Source organism: Arvicola amphibius, chromosome 11 (assembly GCF_903992535.2).
Source record: "Arvicola amphibius chromosome 11, mArvAmp1.2, whole genome shotgun sequence".
Classification (NCBI taxonomy): Eukaryota; Metazoa; Chordata; class Mammalia; order Rodentia; family Cricetidae; genus Arvicola; species Arvicola amphibius.
Genome location: NC_052057.2, coordinates 47,383,496 through 47,410,395, shown reverse-complemented (window position 1 = coordinate 47,410,395; position 26,900 = coordinate 47,383,496). Strand labels below are relative to the sequence as shown.

Below are 26,900 nucleotides of genomic sequence, written 5' to 3'. Positions count from 1 at the left end.
TCACAACTGGGCAAGAAAAAGAGACCATGTAAGTCACGTTGGAGAAGTCCTTTGGCTATGTCATGAAGGATAAACGGAAGCTTGGAGGGTCTCCACGCCTGCATGATATAGGTTGTGTGTGCTAGTTCACAGGCACAGCTCAAAAATTTTCATGCCTCCGCTCCCAACTGCCATGCGGGAAAACTACTCTCATTTATCCCTACCATTGTAATTAGGATCTGGAAATCGACATCAGGCATTCTTAGGATTCTAATTGTCAGCTGATATAAGTGAACTTTGTTGCACCATTAATATAATTATTCAGAAATCTTACTGACATTTATTCAAAATTGTGGGACCAGATTTTTTATTTGGTCAGTGTCCCTAAACTGGCTATGGATCTCAAAAGAACTTCAGAAAGTAAGAAAAATAACCTAAAAATGTGGGTTTATCTCTAAAAAGAATCACATCACCAATCATGAGATAACAACAATGCACAACTCTCAAGTCCCCTGAGGACTGTAGGAATGGGTTTTGTCTCCTCCCAGCAGTAGAAATGACAAGATCGGACCCCTTGTCACTGCTGACCATGTGCACCTTGGATGCTTGTTCTGTGTTGATCATGAGCCACTGATGGCTCTCCTACCTTCTACCATTACTTCTGCAGCACAACACATGCCTTGACCTGCTAGCATGTCCACTACCTTTATCTGAACGCAAAGGAACCGTCAGAGGGTCTTCAGCCACCCACACATCTCCATGGCTTGCTAGGATAAAACTTTCCTGCTTCCTCATGAAAGCCTATCACTTGTTTCCCAACTCAGGTGGTTCTTGCTGGCTACCCTCTAAAACATAATACAGAGGTGCTGCTTTCTGAGAGCAACTGGTTTTCCAGGACACCCTCCTCCTCTTAGGCAGTCATCAACCAAAGAGATCCAATATGGCAAACTTCATTGCCAGGCCTGGCAGGGACCCATCATTTCTCACCACCTCCAGCTACTTCCAATGTTGTCAGGAAGCTGCACCAGGACTGGTGTGCCTCTGTCTGCCCTAAGACATCATCTCAAGGAACATCCAGCAATGGCAGAGCGGTGTGCCTCCATGCCTGGCCTTTCACCATCCCCCAATTCTCCTAAAACCTAGAATCCCGGAAGTTAAGTAGAAAATTTTATAAGCAGCCACCAAGAACACTTTGGGAGGAATAAAAGCAAGAACAAGACTGGTCACAACATAAGTGAAATGAGTGTGGTAGCCTTCCCTGAAGAATTCACGCTGTGAAATTCAATCCCCAACCCGTCAGCCAGGAAAATAAACATCGGATCATAAAAATGTGAGATTTACAGTTGTTTGACATGGTTACCACATGGTGTTTGCTTGTAAACTATCTCATGGTGAATCTATTATTTTATTCATCTTAAGGTACTCAGTAAAGCAGAGGACAAACTGGATGAAGGAAAAGTGGAAGAACAAACTTGGAGGATGTGGGCAGGAGCTGGATGTTGTGGCTGACTTGCTAAGGCCATTTCCCCAGCTTCTAGTGATTCCTGGGGTCAAGAGACCCTCATCTCTTAAGGAGTAATTACTGTGGGAAAGAAAACACACCATGTCTGCCCATACCAAGCTGACAGAGTGACTCCAGCGGGCGATGCTGTCAAAGAGGATGCTTTATGGGAACTGTGCCACTTACTGATGTCAAGATTAGGATATGGTTCAGAATCATTGCAGAAAAAAATTAGTAGTGCCATGGTGTTCAGACAGAGACTGTGAGTGCTAGCCTCTTCTTCCTCCTACTACAAACTTGTCCAGAGCCAGTGAGAAGCTAACCCAGCTAGTGACAAAGGAGTAACAAGCAAGCACTGTTTGTTACAAATGGCACTTAAATGCCAAGTGTGGCCCGAGGATGGCCTTGTTTATTAGTTCAGCAATAACAGCAGTGCAGTCCTTTAGAATCAGGAAGAAAACACCCGGCAGGCACAGGCCTCTTGAGCTTGGGGTGGCTTAGGTTTCAATTCAGATGGGGTGTGCCACTTCGCTGGACAGTGCTAATGAAACACACGGTCTCACTACTTGTGTCTGCTTGACATTTAATTTGCTTCATGGTTCCTAATATGCTCTTCTGTCTGTTGTCACATGGCTTTCTGGGTGAGTAGGGCCTTCTGATTTAAATAGGTCACAGTGGGACAAAGTACAGAAGGAATGGAAGGTTTAGCTCTGTGAACACCAAAACTCTGAATTCTAATTCACAAGTTTCTAAATATGACAGGTTGTTTGGGCTCTCAAAGTCTGTTGTGGTTTGGGCCTCTTCAAACTTAATGTGGTTGTCAGAAAATCCTAGAGAGCAGTGCAGAGAGTCACTGCATACCTGACACCCTCTTCTGCCACCCACGGGCACACACACACAGAGAGAGAGAGAGAGAGAGAGAGAGAGAGAGAGAGAGAGAGAGAGAGAGAGAGAGAGAGAGAGAGAGAGAGTTTAAAAAAATAAACCTTAAACAAAAAGCTGGTCTGATACGGTTTTCATGGATCCTGGTTTAATCTTTTAAAAATTTATTCATCTGTATCATTTCTACTTTCACATAGTATGTGTACTTGAGCACACATATATGTGTGTGGGTGCACACATATATGAGTGCACAGCAGCGCAGGTGTCTTTGGAGTTTGGAGGCATCAGATCTCCCTGGAGCCATAGTAGCAGGTGGTTGTGAGCCACTTGACATGGGTGCTGTGGACCAAACTCAGATCAGTACCCTGATCCATCTTGCCAGCCAGCCTTTGGATATTTCTTCTCTGTTGGCATGAGGCAATTACGCACATATTTGCTCTGTTACACATAACCCCCAAATATTTGTGTTAGTTACACTTTTTACTGTTGTGGCAAAAATACCAGACAAAAGTCAACTAAGAAGGAAGGCTGTCTGTTGGCTCGTGATTTGAGCATCATGGCAGATATTGTGTGTTGGCAGAAGCCACAGGCAGCTGCTCATATTTTATTCACAGAGAACACTGCTGCTCATCTTGGCTTTTCCTTTTTATTCCACATGAGCCCTGAGGTCATGGAATGGTGATGCCCACATTCAGGCTAGGTCTGACCATGTTAGCTAAACCTTTCTTGAAATGCTGTCCCTTCCATGTCAAGAGGTATGTCTCCTAAGAGATTCTAGAGCCAGTCTAGATGACAGGGAAGATTCACTATCAATGTAAAGACCAGTAAATTTCTCTGATGATGTCAATCTGAATCTCAGAATGGGTTGAGCTGGGATATTTTTACTTGGTGGGGGGGGGCTTTCAGGGCCTACAGTCAGATTTCATAAACTGGGAAGAAAGTCCAGCTGGGTTGAACCAGAGATGGGAGTAAATGTATACCCCTGTTTAGGCTGGGCTTCATCATGGTGGCTGTAGGCATGCCAAAATTCCAATATGTAGTTATCTTAAGATAGAGAAATGTCCAACAGAAACACATGGCATTTCATGACAGTCTTAAAAACAACATAGGGATTATTTTGGACATATTCTATTGCTTAAAGCAGTTACAACTCCACCTAGAATGAAGGGGACTTTGGCTATTTTGTGAGACGAGAGTGGGCGGCCATATTGTGCAAGATAGGATAGGAAATGTATCACAGCCATCTCTGGGAAATACAAGCCATAGTGACCTTGAGGAAATGACTTCTCTGGTAGCTCAGCCACTAAAGGCCATACTCACAAGCAAACACCAGGAGGAAGTAAGTTCTCTGGAGACCACTTTCCCTGTCTATGAGAAGAGTCATGCTATAAAGGATTGCTATGACAAATGAAATCATGCTCACAAGAGGCGTGGCTACATGGAAATTCAACACGTACCTTAAAAATTGTTTGCTAGCCTACTTTGCTTCTACTTTATAGGCACGGTATTCAAAATCATGTCAGATCTGTTTGTGATCTTCAAATTATAAATCTTGGACCCCGCTTCTTACATATCTTTTGAGGTGCTTTTTTTCCTCCTCTGATAATGCTCAACCCCCTCCCCAAGTCCTGGCCACTCACTCAAAACACTGTTTCTTTTCACCCTGCTTGCTAGCCTCTTCTACACTGAAGGCAAATGCCCATGGCGAATTGTCATGCCATCAAAGGCTGCTCCATCCTTCCAAAGACATCTTTCCCTGCTTGTCAACATTGTCCTTTCTCCCCAAGCTCTCCACCATCTTCTAGGTCCTCAAAGTCATTTGCTACTCAACAGCTCTTTCTTATCTTCCTTGAAAAAATGGAGGTCCTTTTAGGCACAGAATTTCTCATCTCTCTCTCTCTCTCTCTCTCTCTCTCTCTCTCTCTCTCTCTTTCTCTCTCTCTCTCTCTCCATTTCTTTGTTCAGCAGCCATGGTTTTTTTCTCACCTGTTTCTGAGGCTAAGTTCTTCAGCTGTTCCACAGTTCCCATTTGCTCCATTTTCTGGACTACAGCTGCACAGACTGAACCTCCTTCTGCATCTTCAACCGCCTCCACAAGAGTCTACCAAATGCCTATTCCTTTCCTGGTTTCCTGTCTAAACACCAAGCAGCCACACCCTCTCTTCAATCTTGTCTTCCTCTTCAGCTTCTGTATTTGTCTTTTCTCACCTAGGGAACAGCCTTGGTATGAGTGGGGTACATACACTTCTGCATGCCTGTGAGGGGGTAATATACTTCTGCATGCCTGTGTGATGTAGGTGGGCTTTCTGTCTATGTGTTATTTTCATTGGTTAATAACGAGACTGCCTTGGCCCTTTGATAGGACAGAAAATTAGGTAGGTGGAGTAAACATACAGGATGCTGGATAGAAGGCAGTGAGGCAGTTGCCATGAAACTCCCACCCAAGATGGATGTAGGTTAGAATCTTCCCAGTTAGCCACCACCTCGTGGTGCTACACACATTAATAGAAATGGGTTAATCAAGATGTGAGAATTAGCCAATAAGAGGCTGGAACTAATGGGCCAGGAAGTGTTTAAATGAATACAATCTATGTGTTGTTATTTCAGGGCATAAGCTAGCCAGGCAGCTGGGAGCCGGGCGGCAGAAACGCAGCCTGCTGTTCCCACTACACCTGTGAGGGGGTAATACACTTCTGTATGCCTGTGAGGGTAGGGTAATATATTCCTACATGCCTGTGAGGGGGTAATACACTTCTGCATGCCTGTGAGGATGGATAATACACTTCTGCATGCCTGTGAGGGGGTAATACTCTTCTGCATGCCTGTGGGGTACCTTCAGAGAGATTTAACTCGTAGGAAGGCCTACTTTGAATATGGCAAGTACCACCCTGTTGGCTGGGGGGCCAAGGTGGTATAGAAGGGGAAAAGGAGAAGGCCTGAGATTGCTGGCATTCTCTGTCTTTGCTTCCTGGTCCACCGTGATGAGGGGTCTTTATCACACATGCTTGCTGCCATGATCTCCACCATTCCAGACTAAAACCCCCAGATCATGAGACAAAACGAACCTTCCCTCCATTGAATAGTTCCTGCTAGACAATGTGGTCACAGAAATGGGAGAGTGAAGTATATTCTTCCCTACCTTATCTTAGAGAGAGGCTAAATGCTGACAGATTTATGATCCTTTCCTATCTTTCTGTGTTAGGAGTTGTTTCATTTTATAGTATTTTATAGTTTGGGATGTATTTCCTACTGGGTAAAAATGATCTAATTTTCCAACTTTTTCCTTAGGTATAACTAACAGGCTTTGAAATCAACCCTCAATATGTCACAAGTCTTCTGGTTCTCATCTTCCAGAAAACTCAGTCAAGAGACACAATGACTTTACCTAAGTTATTTGGTGAGCACAGAAAAGGAAAGTGTGCACTCCAAGGGAGACTCTGGCTGCTCTGAGAGGTGAACAACCTGGTGGGTTATGCTGTGCATTTAAAAGAAGTTTTCAGGAGTATTTATGAAGTGGGTGGCATATTCCTGGGTTAAGGTTTGCTCCTTTTCCTCCTGAATCATGGTTGAATTCCCCCTTAAGGCATTTCCTTCCATGATCTTCGAGAAAAGTCTACAAGGGGGCAGAGCTGAAGCTACGATGTATGAGATTTGATAATGAAGTCTGCATCACCTGAAGATACAGATGCTTCATTAGTACATATGTGTCACAACTGGAAAAATGCCCCAACACTTTCATTTCTAACATGGAGTGTCAACTATGGCTCCAACGATGTTTAGCCACAAAGGGGCATTCTGACTTGCAGGAGATACAGCCACCAAGGCAGAGGTGTTTCTTTTCTTGGCTATGTCTAACTCTGTGCTTATCTGGTACCACACAAGTATGTTGTGGGATATTCCTTTACACCGTGTGAAGATATGTCTCTGTGACTGGTGTAATAGAGCTGAATGGCTGTTCTTGGGTCCTAATGTCTTCGTGTGTGTGTGTGTGTGTGTGTGTGTGTGTGTGTGAAAAGGCGCAAAGTCAATGACAACAGACACAGGGAGTCAGGTAGAAGGCTCACAGCAGACTTGTTTAATGGGAAAAAGCTTACATACCCTCCCAGCACCTAGACATTCTGATCCATTGACAGGTGACATTTCATGTTTGTCTCTCATTGGCTAGGCATGATCAGGAGCTCTGACAGCACCTGTTGCTAGGAACTCAGGAAACACCACTTGGTTGCTTCTTCTTTTTTGTTTTTTTGGCAGTTTTTGTGGTTTTATTTAAACACAAATAAAACGTGCAAGCGAGCCATCTACACATTCTCTTCGCTGCGCAGCCTGGAGTTGGGATTGGTGACTCTGATGGCCAGCTGCGCTGCTCTTTCTATGATGGCTTTTCGGTTCTTGGAGGAAACATTGTGAGCAATCTCAGCACAGTAAGACTTGTTGCACATCAGCAGCACCTCCAGCTCCTTGACACTGTGGACCAGAAACTTCCGGAAGCCGCTAGGCAGCATGTGCTTGGTTTTCTTGTTGCTCCCGTAACCAATGTTGGGCATCAGGATCTGGCCTTTGAATCTTCTCTGCACCCTGTTGTCAATACCTCTGGGTTTCTGCCAGTTCCACTTAATCTTGACATATCGATCTGACTGGTGCCGGATGAACTTCTTGGTCCTCTTTTTGACGATCTTGGGCTTCACGAGAGGCCGGAGGGCAGCCATGATGCCACAAAGGAGATGGCAGCCACCTCGCAGGTAGCGCCGAGGAAGAAGGCCGCTTGCTTGCTTCTTATTGGCTAGGCAAAGACAGGCCCTTTGACAGCTCCAGGCAGACTAGAGGTTGGCTCCTTTTGGCCTGGTAGACCTTAACTTCCTACAAATAGCCATTAGCTAAGTAGGATTAGGTTAGGTGGGACTTCTGGGGACAAAGAGCTTTGGGAAGAAGAAAGGTCGAGTTGCCAGCCAGATGGAGAGGAAGCAGGGTGGGGAGTACAGAGTAAAGGTAACTGAGCCACATACAAGTATGTAGATAAATAGATATGGGTTAATCTAAGTTTTAAGAACTAGTTGGGAACAAGCCCAAGCTAAGATTGAGCTTTCATAATTAACAATAAGTCTCCATTTCATGATTTTGTGAGCTGGCAGACCAAAGAAAAATCCATTTATATATGGCATTCAACATGGGATTTGAATATCCAAACACAGGGCCTGAGAAAGCTAGGAAAAGTTGTGGATAAGGAGCCAGATGTGGCTTTCTAGCCCTGCAGTCTCTCAGGCGGGCTGGTCTCAGTATGCAGAGGTATTGATTGCTACTGGCCCCTGCCTATGGGCTGGAGCCAGCTGCTACTGCCATGCACTGGCGCCATGTGCTGAGCTGAGCCATAGGCAGCTGACAGAGCAGTTTAAGATTTGTCTCCCTAGATCAGAAAATGCTGAAGATGCTCAGTAAAGACAGATGCAGAAAAAAAAAAACTCTAAAAATGTGTATTGGCTTAAAAAAGAAAATGGGTGTAGACAGTCATAGAAAACAAAGTTTAAACAAGATAAAGCCTTTAAAGAGAAAATAATATTAAAAAGGTAAGTGATGTGGGATTTCCCTCTATGCTGTAATTACCACTGGTGAGTAAAGAAACTGCCTTGGCCTGTTGGTAGGGCAAAACTCAGGTAGGTGGGGAAAACTAAACTGAATGCTAGGAGAAAGGAGGCAGAGTCAGAAAGAAGCCATGTAGACCCACCGGAGACAGATGTCAGAACTTTAGCTGGTAAGCCACAGCCACGTGGTTAAATAAAATAGGTGGTAGGTTAACTTAATAGGTAAGAATTAGCCAATAAGAAGCTAGAGTTAATGGGCCAAGCAGTGATTTAAATATGGTTTCTGTGTGATTATTTTCAGGTCTAAGTTGCAGGGTAGCCAGAAACAAGTGGTCTCCTCTTGCAACAGTCTTTAAAGAGAAAATCAAATAATGTAAAAAAGATCAGCCATGTAAATATGGAAAATATACAGAGTCTGGAGCCTATGTGATGTCTTGCTGACAATGCCAAGAGACACTGGCCTGTGGAAGGAACTGCTGAATTAAACCAGCCCAGATATTTTAGGAATACCTCAACTTTAAAATGGAACTAAGAAATGTATTGCTTTGCAGAAGAGGTTATGCTTATGGTTCCACAGAAAATGAAAGGCTGTGAATTTGTTCAAGGTTAAAGAGGATCATGTTTGCTTGGGGCAGGGGGACCCCATGAAAATCCTGGACATAAAGAAATAAATGTAAAAAACAGGTAGGCAGGTAATGTATATTTTACTTGCTCAAATATAAAACAAAAACATCATGTTTGGCTGACCTGTGTACATCACACAGTCCATACTTGTGTTAATACAATATATAAGTTATCTTTGAAAGTTACATGTTTTCAGAGCAAGGGGACCAGACAATGTAAACAGGTGTCTCGGGTGATTCAGCCTCTCAGAGTGCCTCTGTGCAGTTTCCTCAAACTTTTGTATCCAGAGCAGCTCTGAGGCTGCTGGCTGAGCAGGCTATTAGAATAGCCCACAGACTATTCTAGCTACAACTACACATAAGCCTTGCCCTTTCCCATTGCACAGAGAATGGGCAATAAAAGTCCTAGCTCTGCCATGACTTGACCACTATTCCAATTTTTTCAGGATCCCCTAAAGGTGTTATTGCCCCAGACAATAGGAAGTAATCTAGAGAACATGATATCCACATTCTCACGAGGTGGGTTGGGTGGTTTTTGGTCATTTGGTGTGTTTCGGATGATGTTTGTCATCATTTACGGGGTTGGTCACAATTGGTCTTGTTCAGGGAGAAAGCTAAACAAAGGAGATTAAATTCAGGGATCTCTTTCTGAAGGGAAAATGGGGATATAGTATAGAAACAATGGGATAAAAGGGTGCATTGTTGAGTTTACTTTTGAACAACCACTAGTCTCAAATATTTTACATTGGTATGGATTTTTGTATACTGATACAAATTTAAGGTTATTTTTTTATTAAATGTGTGTGTTTCTAATCTTGTTTAAGGAACTGTACCTATACAGTTCACTAAAAAATGTAAAATTTTAATCTTTATTATCCTATTACTTAGGATAATAAAGAGATACAGGTTAATAGTCATCTACAAAAATCAAACTTATTGTCATGTTAGGTATGTTTTCAAGGTCATACAAAGATGTATTTTATATTAAGTCATCTTCAAACATTTCAAAGACCTACAGATGATGACATTTAAAATGTTATGAAAAGGCTTTTTATGACAGTGGGATATGTCTGCTCCTGGAAGCACCAATTTATTTTTAAAAAAGGATGATGGGCATTGAAGAATCTCCATATGGAGTTTGCTTTCAATGTGTCAATGATAGCCATTTATTTGGGCAAGAAACTGCCCTTGCCTTGACTGCTGATAGTTATGCTGTCCAAACTGGACAAGCAGAACACAAAAGTAAATGATGGCTGAACTTTTCTAAGACATGGTAGTAAAGGCCTTCAAAAATTCCTCTTTCACAAAAAAGTCTGTCATATATTCTAGGCCCAAAGAAGATGGATGTCCTAATGTTACAAAGGAACCTTAGGGTGACTGTCCAGGCAGCCAGAGGTCTCTGTCATTTCTTAGTTTTGGAAGTTGCTTGCCCTGTACTTCCTGTCTTCTCAGGTAATATTACATCTTTCTCAGGTCTTTGATGTGACAAGAGAGAATGGTTAATGGAGTATTTTCTCTGAATTTACCAGACACAAATGGACAGAACATTGTTAATACAGTTCATACCCGATAATTGTTCTTATTGTATAGTTTTACTGTGCTAGAGTTAAAACTTTTCCTTTTTATTTAGAGAAAAAGGGGGAAAAATGAAATATTCCTTCACTGCGTGAAGATGTGTCACTGTGATTGGTTTAATTAAAAGCCGAATGGCCATTTCCTAGGTAGGAAGAGGTTAGGCAGGACTTCTGGGGACAGAGAACTATGAGAAGAAGAAAGGCAGATAAAGCAGCTAGATGGAGAGGAAGCAGGATGAGGAATACAGAGTAAAGGTAATTGAGTCACATAAAAGTACATAAATAGATATGGGTTGATTTAAGTTATAAGAACAAGTTAGAAACTAGCCTAAACTAAGGCTGAGCTTTCATAATAAGAAGTCTCTGTATCATTATTTGGGAGTTGGCAGGACAAACAAAGACTCATTACACAAATATACGATTCTGTGATTTTTAGTATATCCACAAGGCATGAAGCCATCCTCATTTATTTGATTCTTGAATATTTTTATCACCCCCAAAGAAACCATGAACTCACTTAGCACTCACTCTCAATTTAACTCCATGAAGTCGCTGGCAACTTATCATTTTGTTTCTTGAGTTTCCCATTCTAAGCATATCATATAGATATGACATAATATGTAGCTTCTTTTATTTAGCATACTGTTTTCACGATTCACCTACACTGCAGCATGTAATAGTACTTTGTTATATGGTGTACTCATTCATACAACAAATACACCATTTTGTTTATGTCCATCTGCTAATGGACATTTGGGTATTATGACTGAACACTGTTCTTTATGTCTGTTAATGTACTTTGAATTTATAGATGATCTCTTTTGGGGGTAAATCTGGGAGTGGAATGGCTGAGTGATATAATCACATGATTAACATTTTGAAAATTTGTTCCTTTATTTCCCAAAGCAGTGGCTCTATTAACAAGTTAATTGTTATTAACAAGGAATGAAGAGTGCTAATACACATTTTCACCAAGTTTTGTCTGTTTGAATATTAAATATTTTGGAACTTTAGTTCATGCATTGACATCTTTGATCCACTTTGACGTTTTGTTTGTGCTATAAAATAGGGATTGAGGTTCATCTTTTTTGCACATGGCCATCTGGTCAACCCAACATCATTGAAAGCTGTCCTTCTTCCGTGACTTCTCTTGTTAAGAGCTTTATCAAAAACCAGTTGGAAATGCAGATTTATTTCTGGACTCCCAGGTCCATTCCAGTTATCTAAGGTTTTGTTTTTATGATAGCATCAGGCTATCTCTATTATTGTATGTTTGTATTGAGTTGTGAAATTAGGAAGTGTAACTCTTCCAACTTTACTGTTCTTTTTTTTTCTTTTCTTTTTTTTTCCAGTTTATTTATTTATTAAAAATTGCCATCTCCTCCCCTCCTCCTCCCCCTTCCCTCCCCTCCCCTCCACCCACACCCCCACTCCCTCCCTCTTGAGGCCAAACAGCCATCAGGGTTCTCTACACTATGTTGAGACCAAGGTCCTCCCAACTCCCCCCAGGTCCAGGAAGGTGAGCAACCGAACTGACAAGGCTCACACAGAGCCTGTCCATGTCGTAGAGACCAAGCCCATCGCCATTGTCCTTGGCTCCTTGGTCAGCCTCCACCATCAGCCACCCTCAGAGAGTCCAATTTGGTCGCATGTTCCATCAGTCCCATTCCAAGTGGACTTGGTGGTCTCCCATTAGTTCTGTCCTGCCGTCTCAGTGGGTGAACGCGTCCCTCTTGGTTCTGACTTTCTTTCTCATGATCTCTCTCCATCCGCTCCTCATCAGAACTTTGGGAGCTCAGTCCGGTGCTCCAATGTGGGGCTCCGTCTCTATCTCCATCCATCGCCAGGTGAAGGTTAAGGCTCACAGTGAGCCCGTCCATGCTGTAGAGTTCACATTCATTGCCGTTGTCCTTGGTTTCTCAGTCCTCCTCCACCGTCAGCCACATTCAGAGAGCCCGGTTTGGTCCCCTGTTCCATCAGTTCCATTCCAACTGGACTTGCAAGATGTTTTTGACTGCTTTGAGGTTCATGGTTATCAAGAATTTTAAAAACTGATTATCAATTTATCACATGTACCTAGCATTCTCACAGTGACTGTGTTTCAGTCAATTTAGGAAGTATCTTTGTGATCTTAAGGTTTCTAACTTATGAACAAAAATTTTTATTTCCATAGAGCTCGAATTTTTCTTCTCAGTTTTGGTATAGAAGTATTGCATTTCTTTTATTTAACTTGCTGCTGAGCATTTTATTCTTTCACACTGTTGTAAATGGATTTATTTCCTTAGCTTTATATTTTTGTATAGCTTATTACTAGCCTGGAGAAATGCAATTCTTTTTATCAATATCTTGTCTTGGAACCCTTGAACAATTTGTTTGGCACTTTTTTGTACATTCTTTAGGAATTGCTGCGTTCATGTCAACAGTAAATGGTCTCTGTATTCTCTTAAATCTGTAGTCTTTCCCCTTTTTGGTGCTGCTCCTGGTTAAACTCAGGCATGCTGAACCCGTGCCTTTTACTTCTAATTATTTAGTCGCCTACACCAGAACACTGTGCAACGTCATATAGGAAGCAAGCATCATTACACCTGACTTTTTATGGTGGGGAGGTTTAGTTTTTTCTTTAGTACCATGTTTATTATGGGTATGAGATGTTCTTTACCAGGTTGAGAATAAAGCTTTTCTAGCTTGGTAAATATTTTTATTGTGAATTACTTGTTTTTAAAGGGATCATTTGTTCTATTAATACAGCATAACTTTCATTGGGAGATGTACAATAAAACATCTATTTATTCTGTGATGGATCACCTTCATTGTCAAGTTGACAGGCTCGCTCCAAAGGTAAATCCTTGGATATGTTTCTGAGGGTGTTTCCAGAGAGTTTCAACAGAGCAGGGAAGACCTAGCCCTAATGTGGACAGCACCATGCCATGCACTGGAGTCCCTGACTAAATAAAAATGACCAACTGAGCTGAGCACCAGCCTTCATCTCTGCTTCTGGACTGCAGACGCCATGTGTGCTCCTGCCACCGCGCCTTCCCAGCTACCACGGAATTTCTCTTGTTTTAGGTATGTGAGCTAAAGTCGGGTCTTCACCCCTCTTTCCTACTTGCTTTTATCAGGAATTTCATCATAGCGGTGAGACATGTAACTAACACATCCATTCTTCTTCAGCAAAACCTGAAATTACACTAAAAAGACTCAAGAAAAAAATCCTTTTACTGAAACAAACAAAAAACAAGCTCTCCAAATAAATTTACCATGGTAAAATAATAGGGCTACATTAGAAAAATGTATGGATCGTGTTACTGCTATGCAAATCTTCCCATCAAATTTGCTGAATTCAAGTCAGCAGGCCTCTTGTGCCCTCTATTACCTAGCCAGATAACATGCCAGCTGCTGCAGCTAGCAGGGGACTCATGTCCTGTCATCTGTACTCCTGCCCAGCTCTTAGGGCACTCATGGCTTACAATGGCCTGGAATCTCTGACCCTGACCCTCCAACTTACAACTCTAAAGTCAAAGTGTTGGCATTATAGCCGTACTTAGGGTAGGTGAGTGAAAGTTGTATAAATCTATTTGCAGAAAAGGCCATAGAGCCAAATACGAGTCTTAAGGAGAAGTGTGGAGGTGGGATCCCATGATCCCCTTTTCCTGTTTTATTATATTACAGGGCAGAGCATATGATGCGGAAATGCCCAGGGGAAGGGCACAATGGAAACCAATCTGTGAGATCTTGCATTTCTAAAATGTCATCTTTACACTTCATACTGTTTTGTTAAGGTGGGACAGAACATCCTACAGTCTTGAAGTAATGGTGGCTCTGTCATCTATCTTCCAACATGATTCTGGAGAAGTCTAAAGTTACTGAGCTCCTATAATCTCTCCATGTGGCCTGATTTTCTGCATTGCTGGAAATCACTCTGGCTCTAGAGTTTTGAAATCTCTGGTTGCCATAGTTTGATGGAAGCCTCCCTTGTCGCTGTGATGAAGGCATCATGTCTCATTCTGGAAATCAATGTAAGGAGTACCTTTCCCTTTCAACTCCTATTCCCAGAGATTCTGAAGTGCACCCCTGGGACGTCTTGGTCTGATTCTTGCTCTATTTTTTGAAGTCTTCACTTTCAGCTTTCTCCCTCCAGAAATTCTAGTTTCCAAAATTTTTCTTGTTCTTCAGCTCATTATTGCTGCTGTTCATCTTTGTTACAGACATTCCTATGTCTCCTCTCTGGAGACAGTAATTTAGTTTTTCAGTCTTCTCCCTAATCGGTTCTTCTGAGTTACTATTTGGGAGTTTGTTCATTCATGCTGGAAGCTTCTAGACAAGCTTCAAGTCAAGACAGAGAACTACAGCAGGCACAACTGTGGCTGAAATGAGAAAAGAGGGTTTCCACCCAGCCATGCAGTGCAATCAGCTGAAAATATTAAAATAACCCCTGGCAGCCGGTCATGACTTCTTCCTTTTGTCTGTGAGTGCAGAGATCTTGAAAAGCTTCCCAGGAGTGTCATCATGCAGGTTAAGATCTAAAAGCCATTTTACTGAGGAGCTTAGAGCTCTGTCCCAGAGACTCTGTCCCCCTCCCTACGGCTCTGCTCTGCTCGCGGGGTTTCACTGTGCTTGGTATCCTCCCCTCAGCTCCCATCACAACTCCTCAGGCAGGGAATGCCAAGTTTAGTCTCCTTAGGAGAAACTTCTAGGCTGTGGTGAGGGTAAGGAGGGGCAATGTACAAGGGGTGATGATATTGGAGGGCGAAACAGCCTCAACCGCTCTGTTCTTCACTCTTGTTTCTGGGGGAGACGCGGCCATCTGTTTCTCGGTCTCCAGGACTTTCTGCATTGAGAATGCTGCACCGATTTTGCATTGTTGTTATTATTTTCCATCTTGACAAATAGAGATTTTGCATTCCCTGGTCTGGTTTCCAAAATTCTAGTGATAATAAGCTTTTTATCCATGTTTCTGTTCTTATGGGAAAGCCATCCTTTGCTATATTTTCTGCAGTATAAGGTCCATGTACACGTTGATGTTTGTTCAACTTGTCCAGTCATGACACAGAGAGGGAGGTTTGGATTACTAACAACCTTTGCACACACTCTCCCCGTGGGGTGGGGTGGAGGCTTACTAGTGAAACAACTTAACCAAAACAATGAATCAATCACGGGGCTCTGCTCCTTACCAGCCTAACCTTAACCACTGCGGTTTCTTCCTCCCTGCAGCCTCATGAAGGAGAACACTGGTTTCTTGCTGTTGCTGAGCGACACCCAAAGGAGGAAGGAGTTCAAAACTGTATGAGTGCATCATGGGACAGGAAACACCCAGTAATGATTGACACAGGGAGACCTGCATGCCTGACTTCCAGCAACAGATAAGGTATCAAGCTAATAACTAACTATACACAGAGACTGAGTAAAGTAGTAGCCTGGAATTTGAGTTACTTTGGAATAGCATTGCTGAGATTGAAGGGGGTGCTCCGGCAAGACCTCAAATATCATGAGACAGGCGACAGCAAGCATCATGTACTATGTCACCTGCACAGCCCCACCTGCCAGGCAGCTCAAGACACTTAAACTGTAATCCTATTCAAAGCTGAAGAACCCTACTTAAGTCAGAAAGAATTAAAACATTTATTGGGCATAAATATATTACATATACACTACAGATACAGTTAGGTATTACATATAGCATAGTATTTGCAAAATCTATACATTAAAATTGATATGGCAGTTTTAATATAATGTATATGAAATAATCTAAAATTTACAAGACAAGAAAACATATGATTATTTTTTCTCCTAAAGTCGAAAAGCTTGGAATGTATGTCCAACAGTGAGGTAAAACATTTCGCCTTTCAATTTAAACAATTGTGCAAGGATAACATTCAGACACATTCTATTAGGGCACTTTTCAATTTTGACACAAATACTGAGTGATTGTAGCCGAAGAAACAGGGTTAGAAAATGTCAACATCTGAAGTTTGATAAAAACAAGGCAGAAAATATGCAAAATAGCCTTTAAAAAAGTTTTCTTGTTAAACATTTTCTTTGAGGACAAAGGGCAGTTTGCTTCAGATGACTGGAATTTCTTGTGTCAGGGATGCGTGTGACATACAGAGAAGCCTCAGAGCATCAGAAAGCCACTCCCTTCCTCCTACACTTGGTAAAGGGCAGGAGGAAATTAACAGAACACTTCATCTTATTGTTCCTTTGTAATGACAATATATATGCACATATATATATATATATATTGTTCCTTTGTAATGACAATATATATATGCACATATCCATAGCACATATATAGACTTGCGATAGAAAATAGTGCCATGTAGAGAAATAATTTCCCGACTGAAGAGATTATAATGAAAATAAAAAATGGAGAGCAATAGAATAAAGTGCTGTCCGCTTGAGAGTCACACACTTCAGCTCCCTGATGGTCACAGGGCACGGAATCTCCAGAAGATAAGATGCTCAGAGACTTTGGCTGGAAGCATTGTTGCCTTTAAAACCGTTCAACCAGTTCAGAGGATTCTCTACAGCAGCAGTGCTGAAGTGTTTCAAAAAAGACTCGCCCCACAAATAGCTCTAAAAGTGATCCCACTGAGTTTGCTCTCTCCCGCTTACACCTGTCTCGGGAAATGCAGATGTAATGTCACAGTGGGTCAGATGACACATCTCGATGAAATGATGAGTTTCTGAAGGCCAGAGCTTTGGCAAAAATATATTTACCTTGATACCATCAGTTTACAAGTCTAATTACACTAATTATTATAGTCAATAACAAAATACAGAGCTCTCTAGTACTTAACTACATTGATATAGGCACACAATAATGTATTGATCTTAGCACTCTTCCGAGAGATGATTACGGTTTTCTGGGTACATGTAAACCTTTCAATCACTGATAATGGGATTTTTGGCATTTAATGAGTTAGATGCTCTTCTTATCTTTAAAAACACAAGGAAATGTCAGAAGGTTAATACTACAGATGCTGCCAAGGAACAAACTGACTCAAAATTACAAAAGTATAAAACACACAAAATATAACATGCTATGAGGGCAAATTAGTACATAAGTACATTTAAAAATTTTTACAATAAATAAAGATTGCACTGTAATTGGCATTTAAAGTACTGTATGCAGAATATAGTATAAATAAACCCAAAACAAAATAATGTTGGTTTCCCCATGACTTTGGTATGGGAATATTATAAGCTAGTACAGGGTACTTACTGCATAGACAACATAGACCAAGCACAAAACAGCTATGATCAAGAAAAACCAAGGATCAAAAATATACAAAAAACCAGGAACGGGGGATCGGCTGTGTCTGTCGCACCCTTTTGGAATACAGTTGCACCTCCAACTCTTAAGTGTCCCTGAGGTACTCGAACATTGTGGACTTCATATGAGTAATCCAATGACTTTGGGTTAGAACTGATTATCACGACTCTAAATGAATGTGCGAGATAACATTTGTACTCCAATAGCACCGCTGGATCTAAGATCTCAAAGCACTTACAGATACTGAATCCCCATTTGATTTGACTTGATTTCTTATGCATGGAAAAACAGGCACAGAGAGGTCACAAAGCAAGTTATTGACAGATCCAGGGAGAGAATCTTGGAGGCTCTTTGGCGGCAAACACACTGTGCTTCCAGCCACTTAGCATTCCCTCTCTACATGTGGCCGGGTGGAGCCCCCAGAAACAGGGCAAGTGTAGATGGTTCCTTGTGGGCTTTATCAGTAAGACTTGTGTCTATGCTACATTAGTCTTCCGGGTGCTGAAATCAGGTACTGGACTTCATTCACTTTACTGATACCCCAAGGGAGAGCCAAAGACAAATCTTTCAAAACTAATGGACCAACATGTAAGAAGACAGCCCACAACTGTGAGGCATTCGACTGCCATGAGTTCTCATCACGTAGCTCTGGTCAAACACAACAGAATATAATAACTCTAGTGATTAGAAGTAGTTATATACACAGACAGACAGGCAAGTTAAAGCAGCTTTTAAAGTAGCTGAACAGGAAAACTAACTATTGCACAATGCCCTCTTAAAGTTGCTGCTATGGACCGACGTGGAAATCTACAATGCTCCATTCTTGACAGGTGCATTTGGTTATGTGATTTCTTAGACAGGCAACTCATAGTGTTAAAATGATAAGGGGTACAGAGTAGTAACACATTTAGAATGAAGTACACAGTGTGACTTAAGTGAGCTACACAGTTAAGAACTGAGTGACGGCAGATGGTCTCGGTGGCCTCAGCCGAAGGCACACATGCTCTGTATGTTCTCGTGTGGCACTACTCTGACAACAGCGAATCCCAGCCCTGAACTCCATACACTGTGATTCTGCTTACAGATATAGACTGTGAATATAAATTACTAAACTGGACACACACAAAAAATCAAAGGCTTGTGAAGGACTTCAGTGGAAACAGAATAGAAGCACACTGGACAGCTTGAAAACGTAAGATCACTGGGCACACTGCGCTCACTGGGCACACTGTGTACACCGCGTTCACTGGGCACACTGGGCACACGGTGCTCACTGGGCACACAGGGCTCAATGGGCACACTGGGCACACCATGCTCACTGCGTACACTGTGTTCACTAGGCACACTGGGCACACCGTGCTCACTGGGCACACTGTGCTCACGGGGCACACTGTCTCTTGGTGACTGGTGCTTTCCTGCTGCTCCCTTCTCCTCTTATTTATTTCTTTATTTCTTTTAAAATCCAGTTTAACCTCTTCCTAGTTTTGCATCTCAAATAGGTGCATCCAAACACTGACTGTTTCTCCTAGCTAAATCTGTAAAACAAGAGAAGTATATAAATCAAAGAACAACAAGGCTGAAAGGGAAGGCTCTGAGTAAATGTGTATTCAATGGGTGGCGCCCCACCCACACCGCTAGTCTGCAGGTCTACTTCATTAAGAAGTACTGTAATATAAAGGCAAATAAAATGGACAAGGTTGCGAAGCCAAGCACAATGAGGGCAGCAAACTGTTCATCAGTAGGCATCATGCCCTTCATTTTGGGATCGTCCATGCTCCCCACATCTCCTGTAAGCATGACCTCACGTCGTTGTAACACAAAGGCCACAGAGGGGCTGAAGGCTCCACTGAGCTCCTGGGAGGTATCCACACAGCGGCGGCATGCGCACACACGGAACCTGTAGTCTGTGTTGTTCTGGAGGCCTGAGATTTGGAATGTGGCTTCTTCTCCCTTGTACACCTTCAGAAAAAGAAAAAGTTGTAGATGAGCAAGTCAGAACTTTGTCGTTGCCACAGGAAATATCATGCACACCTGGAGCCTTATGGATACCTGTTCAGATAAACCCTTAACAGCAGCAATGCGTTCTTATGAAATCACCCTGGGAACTTACTTGGAACAAAGTGCAATATAAGATCCAATGACTTTGCCAGAAGTGGATGTAGCTAATGTGTTAAGTAATCCAGATATACAGAGCTACATTTCTATAGTGCAGACGGCTTATTAGAAGAGGCTTAGCACCCAGCTCTGGCTTTTCATCTCCAGACTCAACAATGCTTAAACTGGAGCAGTAACCGCTGATGCTGGTAACAAAGCACCGAGTTTTTTGTTTTGTTTTTGTTTTTTTTTTGACAATTGGCTTTCAGGCACATCTAATCTTCTGATACTGTGACATGTTATCTATGAAGTTCACATGTAAGAACTATGTAGTAAAGTCACAAAAGACAAAGCAAAACAAAAACCCACCTTCCCACACTCTCTCATATTAAGAAAGTTTGTGCTCTTGTGATGCATCTTATTCCTGGCTGTCATCTGCCCCTGGCTCACCTCATCTGCAGCTCACGCATGAGACGCAGCCCAGTCACGGTACCCCAGCCCAGGTAAGCACCACTTCATTTGTCTGTGGTATAAATTCACACATGCACACAGAGAGAGCCTACAGATCAGAGTGGAAGGCACACATATCTCTGTACAGAAGAGCCGTTGACACATGTGAAAGGGTACAGAGTACCGCGGATAGGAGATACAGAGATACCACTGGTGCCCCTGTAGTGAGGGGCATGCCGGAGCGAGGGAAGGTGGCACTGAGCCCTGGTGCTGGGAGTGCATGGTCTTAGTCTTTCCCATGGTTACAGTAGACCTGCTTTGAGACCCAGTCTTTCTACTTTTTCAATATCAGATCTAAGGAAAAAAATAAAAACTTCAATCCTCAGATCTACACAAAAAACAACCATAATATCAAAAACAAAACAAAACCCCCAAACCTCCAAACCTAAATGTTCACAAAAAAGAAACGAATGCTATGTGCTTTGAAAATCTAATTCTTGGCAATTTTGTGCTTGCCTATCTGAAGAGATTCTTTGATGATGCAATTCAACATTGAAAAACTAATATTGAAGTTAGGTGTGGTACCACATGCCTTTAATTCTATCCATCCAGGAGGCAGAGGCAGGTGGGAGAATCTCTGTGAGTTTGAGGCCAATCTGATGATCTACATAGCCAGTTCCAGACACCAGAGTTACATAGGGATAGGCTGTCTCAAACTAACTAACTAACTAACTAACTAACTAACTAACTAACTAGCTAACTCACAAAACCACCAAACCAAACACAAACAAATACATGCAACTGATCGAGGGGTTCTTTTAGTAGTCTATGAGCAAAACCAGTCTGCTCTCTCGCATTAAGGACCTGGGATTCTGAGATATGTCCCGCCTCTTAGACCCTTAATGCAATCATGGAGAGGCTGACTATTTCAGGAACTTGAAACTCATTTTTCTTAGAAATGATCATACTTTGAATCAGCCGAGCTCACAGGAGGCTGAGGAAGAGTCATTTGTGTGGTACCCATTCTAAGAAAATATCAAAGAAACAATACACTAAAATTATATGAAAATTAATAGATTGCATTAGGTTTAGCAAATACAGATGGGAGGGCCTGCAACTAAATCAAATCGGTGATGTTTGGCTAATGAGTGATTTAAGAAACCTGTGCTAACTGACCCCTTCCTAGCTGACCCTGTATCTCCCCTGCTGGAAACGTTAGAGGATCTCGTCTATAGCACCTGCAGCAATCAGCTGACGCAAAGCGCAGAGACACCAACTTGGTGTGTGGGGCCTGTCTGTGGGCACCAACGCCAGCAGTTCTTATGAGCTGCCATAAAGTCACTGGGGCCTCAGGCTGTGCCTGTGCAGGGTGATTTCCCAAGGGACCCTGAGACTCCACACAGGTGGCACTGGTCATGCCTCATATCCCTTTGCTCTGACAGGCCCTCATTATGAGCCTCTTCTCCTGCCTCAACTCAATTTAGGAGGCGACACTCCATTTAAGATTTTCTTATTGAAGTCACCAATCATAATATTGTAAAAGCAAGGATAGATGTGGAATTATTTATTTTTTTACAAAGTTATTTTTGTTCTTGATTTGGTGCCATATTTTAAACTCATTTTGAAGTGTTTACTCTGAACAGGGGGGCATGAAGTAGCCCACAGATAACTGAAGTGAAGAATCCAAGAGTTTTACTTCCGATTAACAAGCTGCATGGCTGAAATCCCTTAAGCGGTAGCTTTCGGAGAGGGACGCCGAGCTAGACCGCTGGGTTTGCTCGAATGCTGCCTCTCCCTCATGGCTTAGCCACACGTTTCCCTGTCACGAGTGGACTGACATGAGTCACACTGGAACAGTCTGAGTTGCTGGGTTAGTCACGGAGGCTTGGCAAAATGAACTAATTCTCCCAAATCCTAGGATCATGGGAGGCAGGTGTGTCCTCAGACATCCTGACTCAAGAGGGAGCCTGCTATCCTGTAGACCTCTCCTGGGAGGGTTAGGGGTGGGTGAGCACCTACGCTGTTCAGCAGACAGGCACAGCAAGGGTGCTGGGCGTACACGTGTGAACTGCTTCTGCTGAGACACCTCCACAATACAAAGCAGCTAGGAGCTGCAACCTGGGCTCGGTACCTGCACCCCAGGAGATGGAACAAATACAGATTACGTGACATTTCAAGTAGATCTTTATACAAGCACTGTTCTGGTTTAAGGGGAAGTGGTCTTTATGAGATATAAATATGAAGCTGTAAACTTAAAAATTAGTAAAATAAATGATAGCTTTGAAAGATTTCTATTTTGATCTATTTTGTTCTTGCTTTGGATTTGAAACATGGAAAACTTTAAGTGATTAAAACAGCTTTGCAGTTAAGTTATGTGTTCAAAGTCACTGAGACATGCTGGCTCTGGAATCTGCTTTAAAATGACTTTAAAATAAACAGAAGATGCTTCCTCACCAAGCCCCTGGTGAGAACATGAAGTATCAGTATCTATCCCAGTGCTGTCAACAAACAGAGACGTGCCAACTAACCAAAGGTGGGCTCCACAGAATTTCTAATGTCTTGGAGGTTTCCTAACTGCAATAAATCTGAGCAATAATTGACAGGAAATGGTTTCTTGTTATTTGTCAACTCTATCCTTATTTTCAATGCTTATATTCAGTATTTTTTGGTAAAGACTACTGATGTCTGAAGAGGGATCTGTATACTTCTGCCTTATTCTTTTGTGTGCTGTGCAAAAGCAAGCCGCATGTATCTAGAGAAATCTTCACCCTTTCAAGAATGCTTTAGCAGTAATGCCATGGAAAAAAGATTAAGATTCTTGAAAACCACTTTGAGCTTGGAATGTTTAAGAGGTCGAAAGACAGACATATACATGCATTTGAATGTGGAGTGAAGTGTCAGGAAAAATTTGGTAGCTAGTTAAGGCATGCCTGTGTAGCCCTTAAAACAGGCTGCCTGCCACACCATGATGATAGCAAAGGAGAACTGAACCAAAGGGATGCTAGAACCAAAACAAACCCAAGACAGGAAAAGCATCAGACCCGCCTGTCCAGTGGAATCAGCATCACTATTCTTCCTGCTACAAAGCAAACTCACCACTGCAGGTGTAAATTACCAGCTCCCTGGATCCTGCCTCTTCCATGCACGCAGGAAGCATGCTGAGTGCCCGAGTATGTGCCAGACTCAGAAAACAAATTGAATCAGCCGAGCGCTCCTATTAGCGGATGGTGTGATTAGTGCTGTAATGGGGTCTATGCAGTGCAGCATGAGAGTCCTGGCTTGGCTGGGCTGCTGTGTAGGAACAATTACCTCCCATCTGCTTTGGCTTTGCTGCTATGAATCCAAAGCCTGCTTGTCTATTATCCCTCACATAATACATATGGCCTTCATTCCCTCTCATGTCAGGACAAGGAAAGGCAATACTCAAAACACCACAGCAAGCGAATGGTTACTGAATCGGGGAAGGAAAGGAAAATAAAAACAACGAAATCCCCAGGCCCAGGACTAACTGTCCCTGATGAGCTGTATCAACTGCGGCTTCTCATACCATGACTGCCCTTACTCACTTCTTGGTAAAGGTAGGAACCATGTGGGCATCTCTACTGATGAAGCTGTTCTAAAATGCCACATTCTCGATAATCAATAACAGTTATAGCATTGATGGTAAGGAAATATTCTATGACAAACACATGATTATACATCACATCAGGACTTAGCACTGAATGGTGGCCTGAGAAAGGCTAACCTGATCAAATCTAATCCTGCAGAGATTAGTCTTCACTCTGACAACGGTGGATGTGCAGAAACGGAGCCCACAGTGCTGCACCAAGCAGCACCCAGTGAGTTTTTTTCAAGAATACATGGAAAAGCATGGTACGTGGAACAAAAGGTTTTAAAACCATAGCAGCGAACATGTGATGAATGTCTGGTTGAGAAACAAACCGCTGTTCAGTGTCAAACAAGAGCGAGCATCCCCAGCACCCTTGGCCCTGTGGGATGGCCAAGGCTTAACTAGAACGAGCTGGAGAGAACTCCTTTCTGCTAAGCTGAACAATGGCACACCTGACCTGAACAGCTCTGAGATGGCAACAGGATGAGAAGGGGACAGGAAGGTGAAGGGGCAGGGCCTTTGCTCCCTTGTGAGGGTATGATGGCGGTTTTGGTGACGTCACCGCCTCAGAGGAATCGATACCGGCAGATGTCAGGCTAAAGATAAAGCTCGTGCAAGATGTGGTTAAAATATTCAGCTTATCTGATGCTCACAGTAACAAATGTATCAAAATGTCCAATAACTTCTTTGACATTTTAAGCACATTTTATTTACAAGCATTTAAAAAATTACTACATAAAACAGCAGCAAGCACTTTAGGCGACATGCTGAATCAGATTTTCCTCTCGTGTGTGCATTTGAAGACTCAAAGGCTAAAGGCAGCAGCCTTTACAAACAATGCCAGCATTTCCCAGGGCAGGAAACGCTGATCTTCACCTTAGGAGTTCAATACAAATGGATCGTGGAGAGTTCCAAGTGAAGATGGACCTTACTTCCCCGATGCAATAAACAATCACATCCCAGTTCCACCCAGTCTGACTTCCAGGGGGCCGAACTCAGTACAGTCAGTGACCCAATAAGGCGTTATTCTGTAAGGTATTAAGGATCACGAGGTACGAGAAACAGTAAAACTAAATTCATGGTCTGGCTATGAGGATCATGTTTTCTGTTGAATAGGTTTGATGGTGATCTATTTACTCTGACACAACACATGGTCATGTCACCAGGAGCCATCTCGAATCAGAATCTGGACCCTAACAGGTCTCCATGTGATGAATATGCATATTAAGGGTGACAAGAGTCAGCCCAACGTGAGTCAGGTCACCTCCCTCACCCTCTCACTGTCACTTCTGTAACAGGCAGAGAGGACCCGGAATTTGTAGGGTAGGTTAAGATGCCTTCCTCTCTGGGGCCACTTCAGCTTCCAATCACATGAAAACTGATTTGTGCACATTTCACGCTGCTAAACACACACACTCCTTGAAACCCCTCAAGTCTATGCCCCGGGAACTAAGAAGATAGGAAGAACACCACAGATAGTTCCCTATCTGTGGAAATGTAAACGATATAAGCCGGTGTCAGGCCGTCTCAACCACCGACTCCTAACAAACCCTCAGCTCCCTGCATCAATCAGGGCTGCGCTCAGGGCACAAAGCCAGCCTGACGCAGAAGAGTGGCGCACGCACGGACACTGGGCCTTACCTGTTTGTACTCAGATTCTCTTCCGACCAATACCTGCAGGATGTAGTTAACAGGATCGCCTTTCATTGGTGGTACCGTCTCCCATAAGATTTCACATGAGTTTCCTTCTAATTGTGTCACTCGAGGTGCTGCAATACAAAACCACACACCTAAGTCAAAACTCAGTCTCACGCGAGCAGTCCCAATCCCAGTACTCAGCCTGGGAGAATGCAACGGTGCTTGTGTCCACCCTGAGAGGGAGCTTTATTGTGCAGCTTCCTGCTAACCTTGCTAGGTAACCCTCAAGAAAGGGAAGTTACTCCAGGACCAGGAGGCCTGTTCATGGAACATCTCCTCTCTAGCTCATTAATGAGTTGGTGGCCTGGGTCTCAGTTCACTTATTTATCCATCTATCTACTGATCTACCTATCATCATCTATCTTTCCATCCATCTACCTACCCACCTATCATCCATCTATCTATCTATCCACCTACCTATATCCATATATCTATCCATCTACCTACCTATCATCCATCTATTCATCCATCTACCTACCCACCTATCATCCATCTATCTATCCATCTACCCACCTATCATCCATCTATCTATCCATCCACCTACCTATCATCCATATATCTATCCGTCCATCTACCTACCTACCTACCTATCATCTATCCATCTACCTATCTATCATCCATCTATCTATCCATCCATCTACCTACCTGCCTATCATCCATCCATCTATCTATTCATCCATCCAACCCCCTCCCTTTCTCCCTCCCTCCCTCCCATGGCTGTTGATCAGCTTCACAAGGTTTATAGCACTTTTCATATGCCAGGTACTTTAGGGATGTGGAAATAAAGTAGCCCAGCACAGCATATATAAAGGGTACATGACACACAGAGAAGTGGCCAAGGTGCCTGTGGGGCGGGAAGCAGGTTGAAGGCACGTGTCCTGAAACAACCCTGGAAATAGTTACAACAAACCTGGCAGAGCCTAAGCCAGACAGTGATCCAGGTCCTGATAGCCCCTCCTTCCTGTAACTGACTACGTTCCGGATGTAGGGGCCTCAACTCCTTCATATGGAAGCTGTCCTAGGGGCACATACAGAGGGACTGCCTCCATAGTCAGTACCCCACCCTGGAGCACACACTACCAGCAGGGTCACTGGAACAATGCTGCTCTGTCTAAGGAGAAGTTCCAGGGACCCGTGTGAGAACGTGACATCTGGTGATGGGGACAAGGCTCTTGTCACCACCAGTCCTCCCATGCAAGTCTGGCACTGACTCATCCACAATTCTGTGACTAGGGACATGGCAGACTTGGAGCCTCGGCCCAGCAGGAGTGTCTCTATCTACTCTCCTTGAGAAAGATGGGAGATTTAGATATTTGCTGTCTTGGTGCTTCTGCAGGACCTGATTCTTCTTTCGGGAGAAACACTGATGGTCACTGCCATGGGTTTTCAACAGCACCCTCTATGGAGAGGGTATGTGCCCACAGGAAATGCTGGTGTTGTCTGAATCAGGCTCTAATTTCCAGGCATCAAAATCACCCAGAGATTAATGCCAACCTGTAAAGGGAAGTATTCTCTGTCCCCGCTTATTTAGACTGAAGGGGTAAGTATTGTGGAAACTCATTCAGCCAACAGCCCTGGTGGATACTGGACTTAGGGGTGTAGCCTTCTGTCTGTGGACATGATCACTTTTAAGAGAGAGG

The 26,900-nt window shown here is 43.0% G+C and overlaps 2 protein-coding genes across 2 annotated transcripts in view; both read right to left on the bottom strand.

The window, feature by feature from the left end:
• Positions 1-6,660: 6,660 nt before the first annotated feature.
• On the bottom strand, positions 6,661-7,068 carry LOC119826024 (60S ribosomal protein L32-like). The gene has a single exon (XM_038347068.1). The coding sequence runs from the start codon at positions 7,066-7,068 to the stop codon at positions 6,661-6,663; it is 408 nt and encodes a 135-aa protein (XP_038202996.1).
• Positions 7,069-15,735: 8,667 nt separating this feature from the next.
• Fndc3b (fibronectin type III domain containing 3B) overlaps positions 15,736-26,900 on the bottom strand; it is a 301,266-nt gene continuing 290,101 nt past the window's right edge. The window contains 2 exon segments of the mRNA XM_038347774.2: positions 15,736-19,367; positions 25,204-25,331. Coding sequence (XP_038203702.1) covers positions 19,056-19,367; positions 25,204-25,331 — 440 coding nt within the window. The 3' untranslated portion in view covers positions 15,736-19,055.

Bases quoted from the DNA above. Each gene is read 5' to 3' on its own strand.
- LOC119826024 (XM_038347068.1), bottom strand. From the start codon at position 7,068: ATGGCTGCCCTCCGGCCTCTCGTGAAGCCCAAGATCGTCAAAAAGAGG.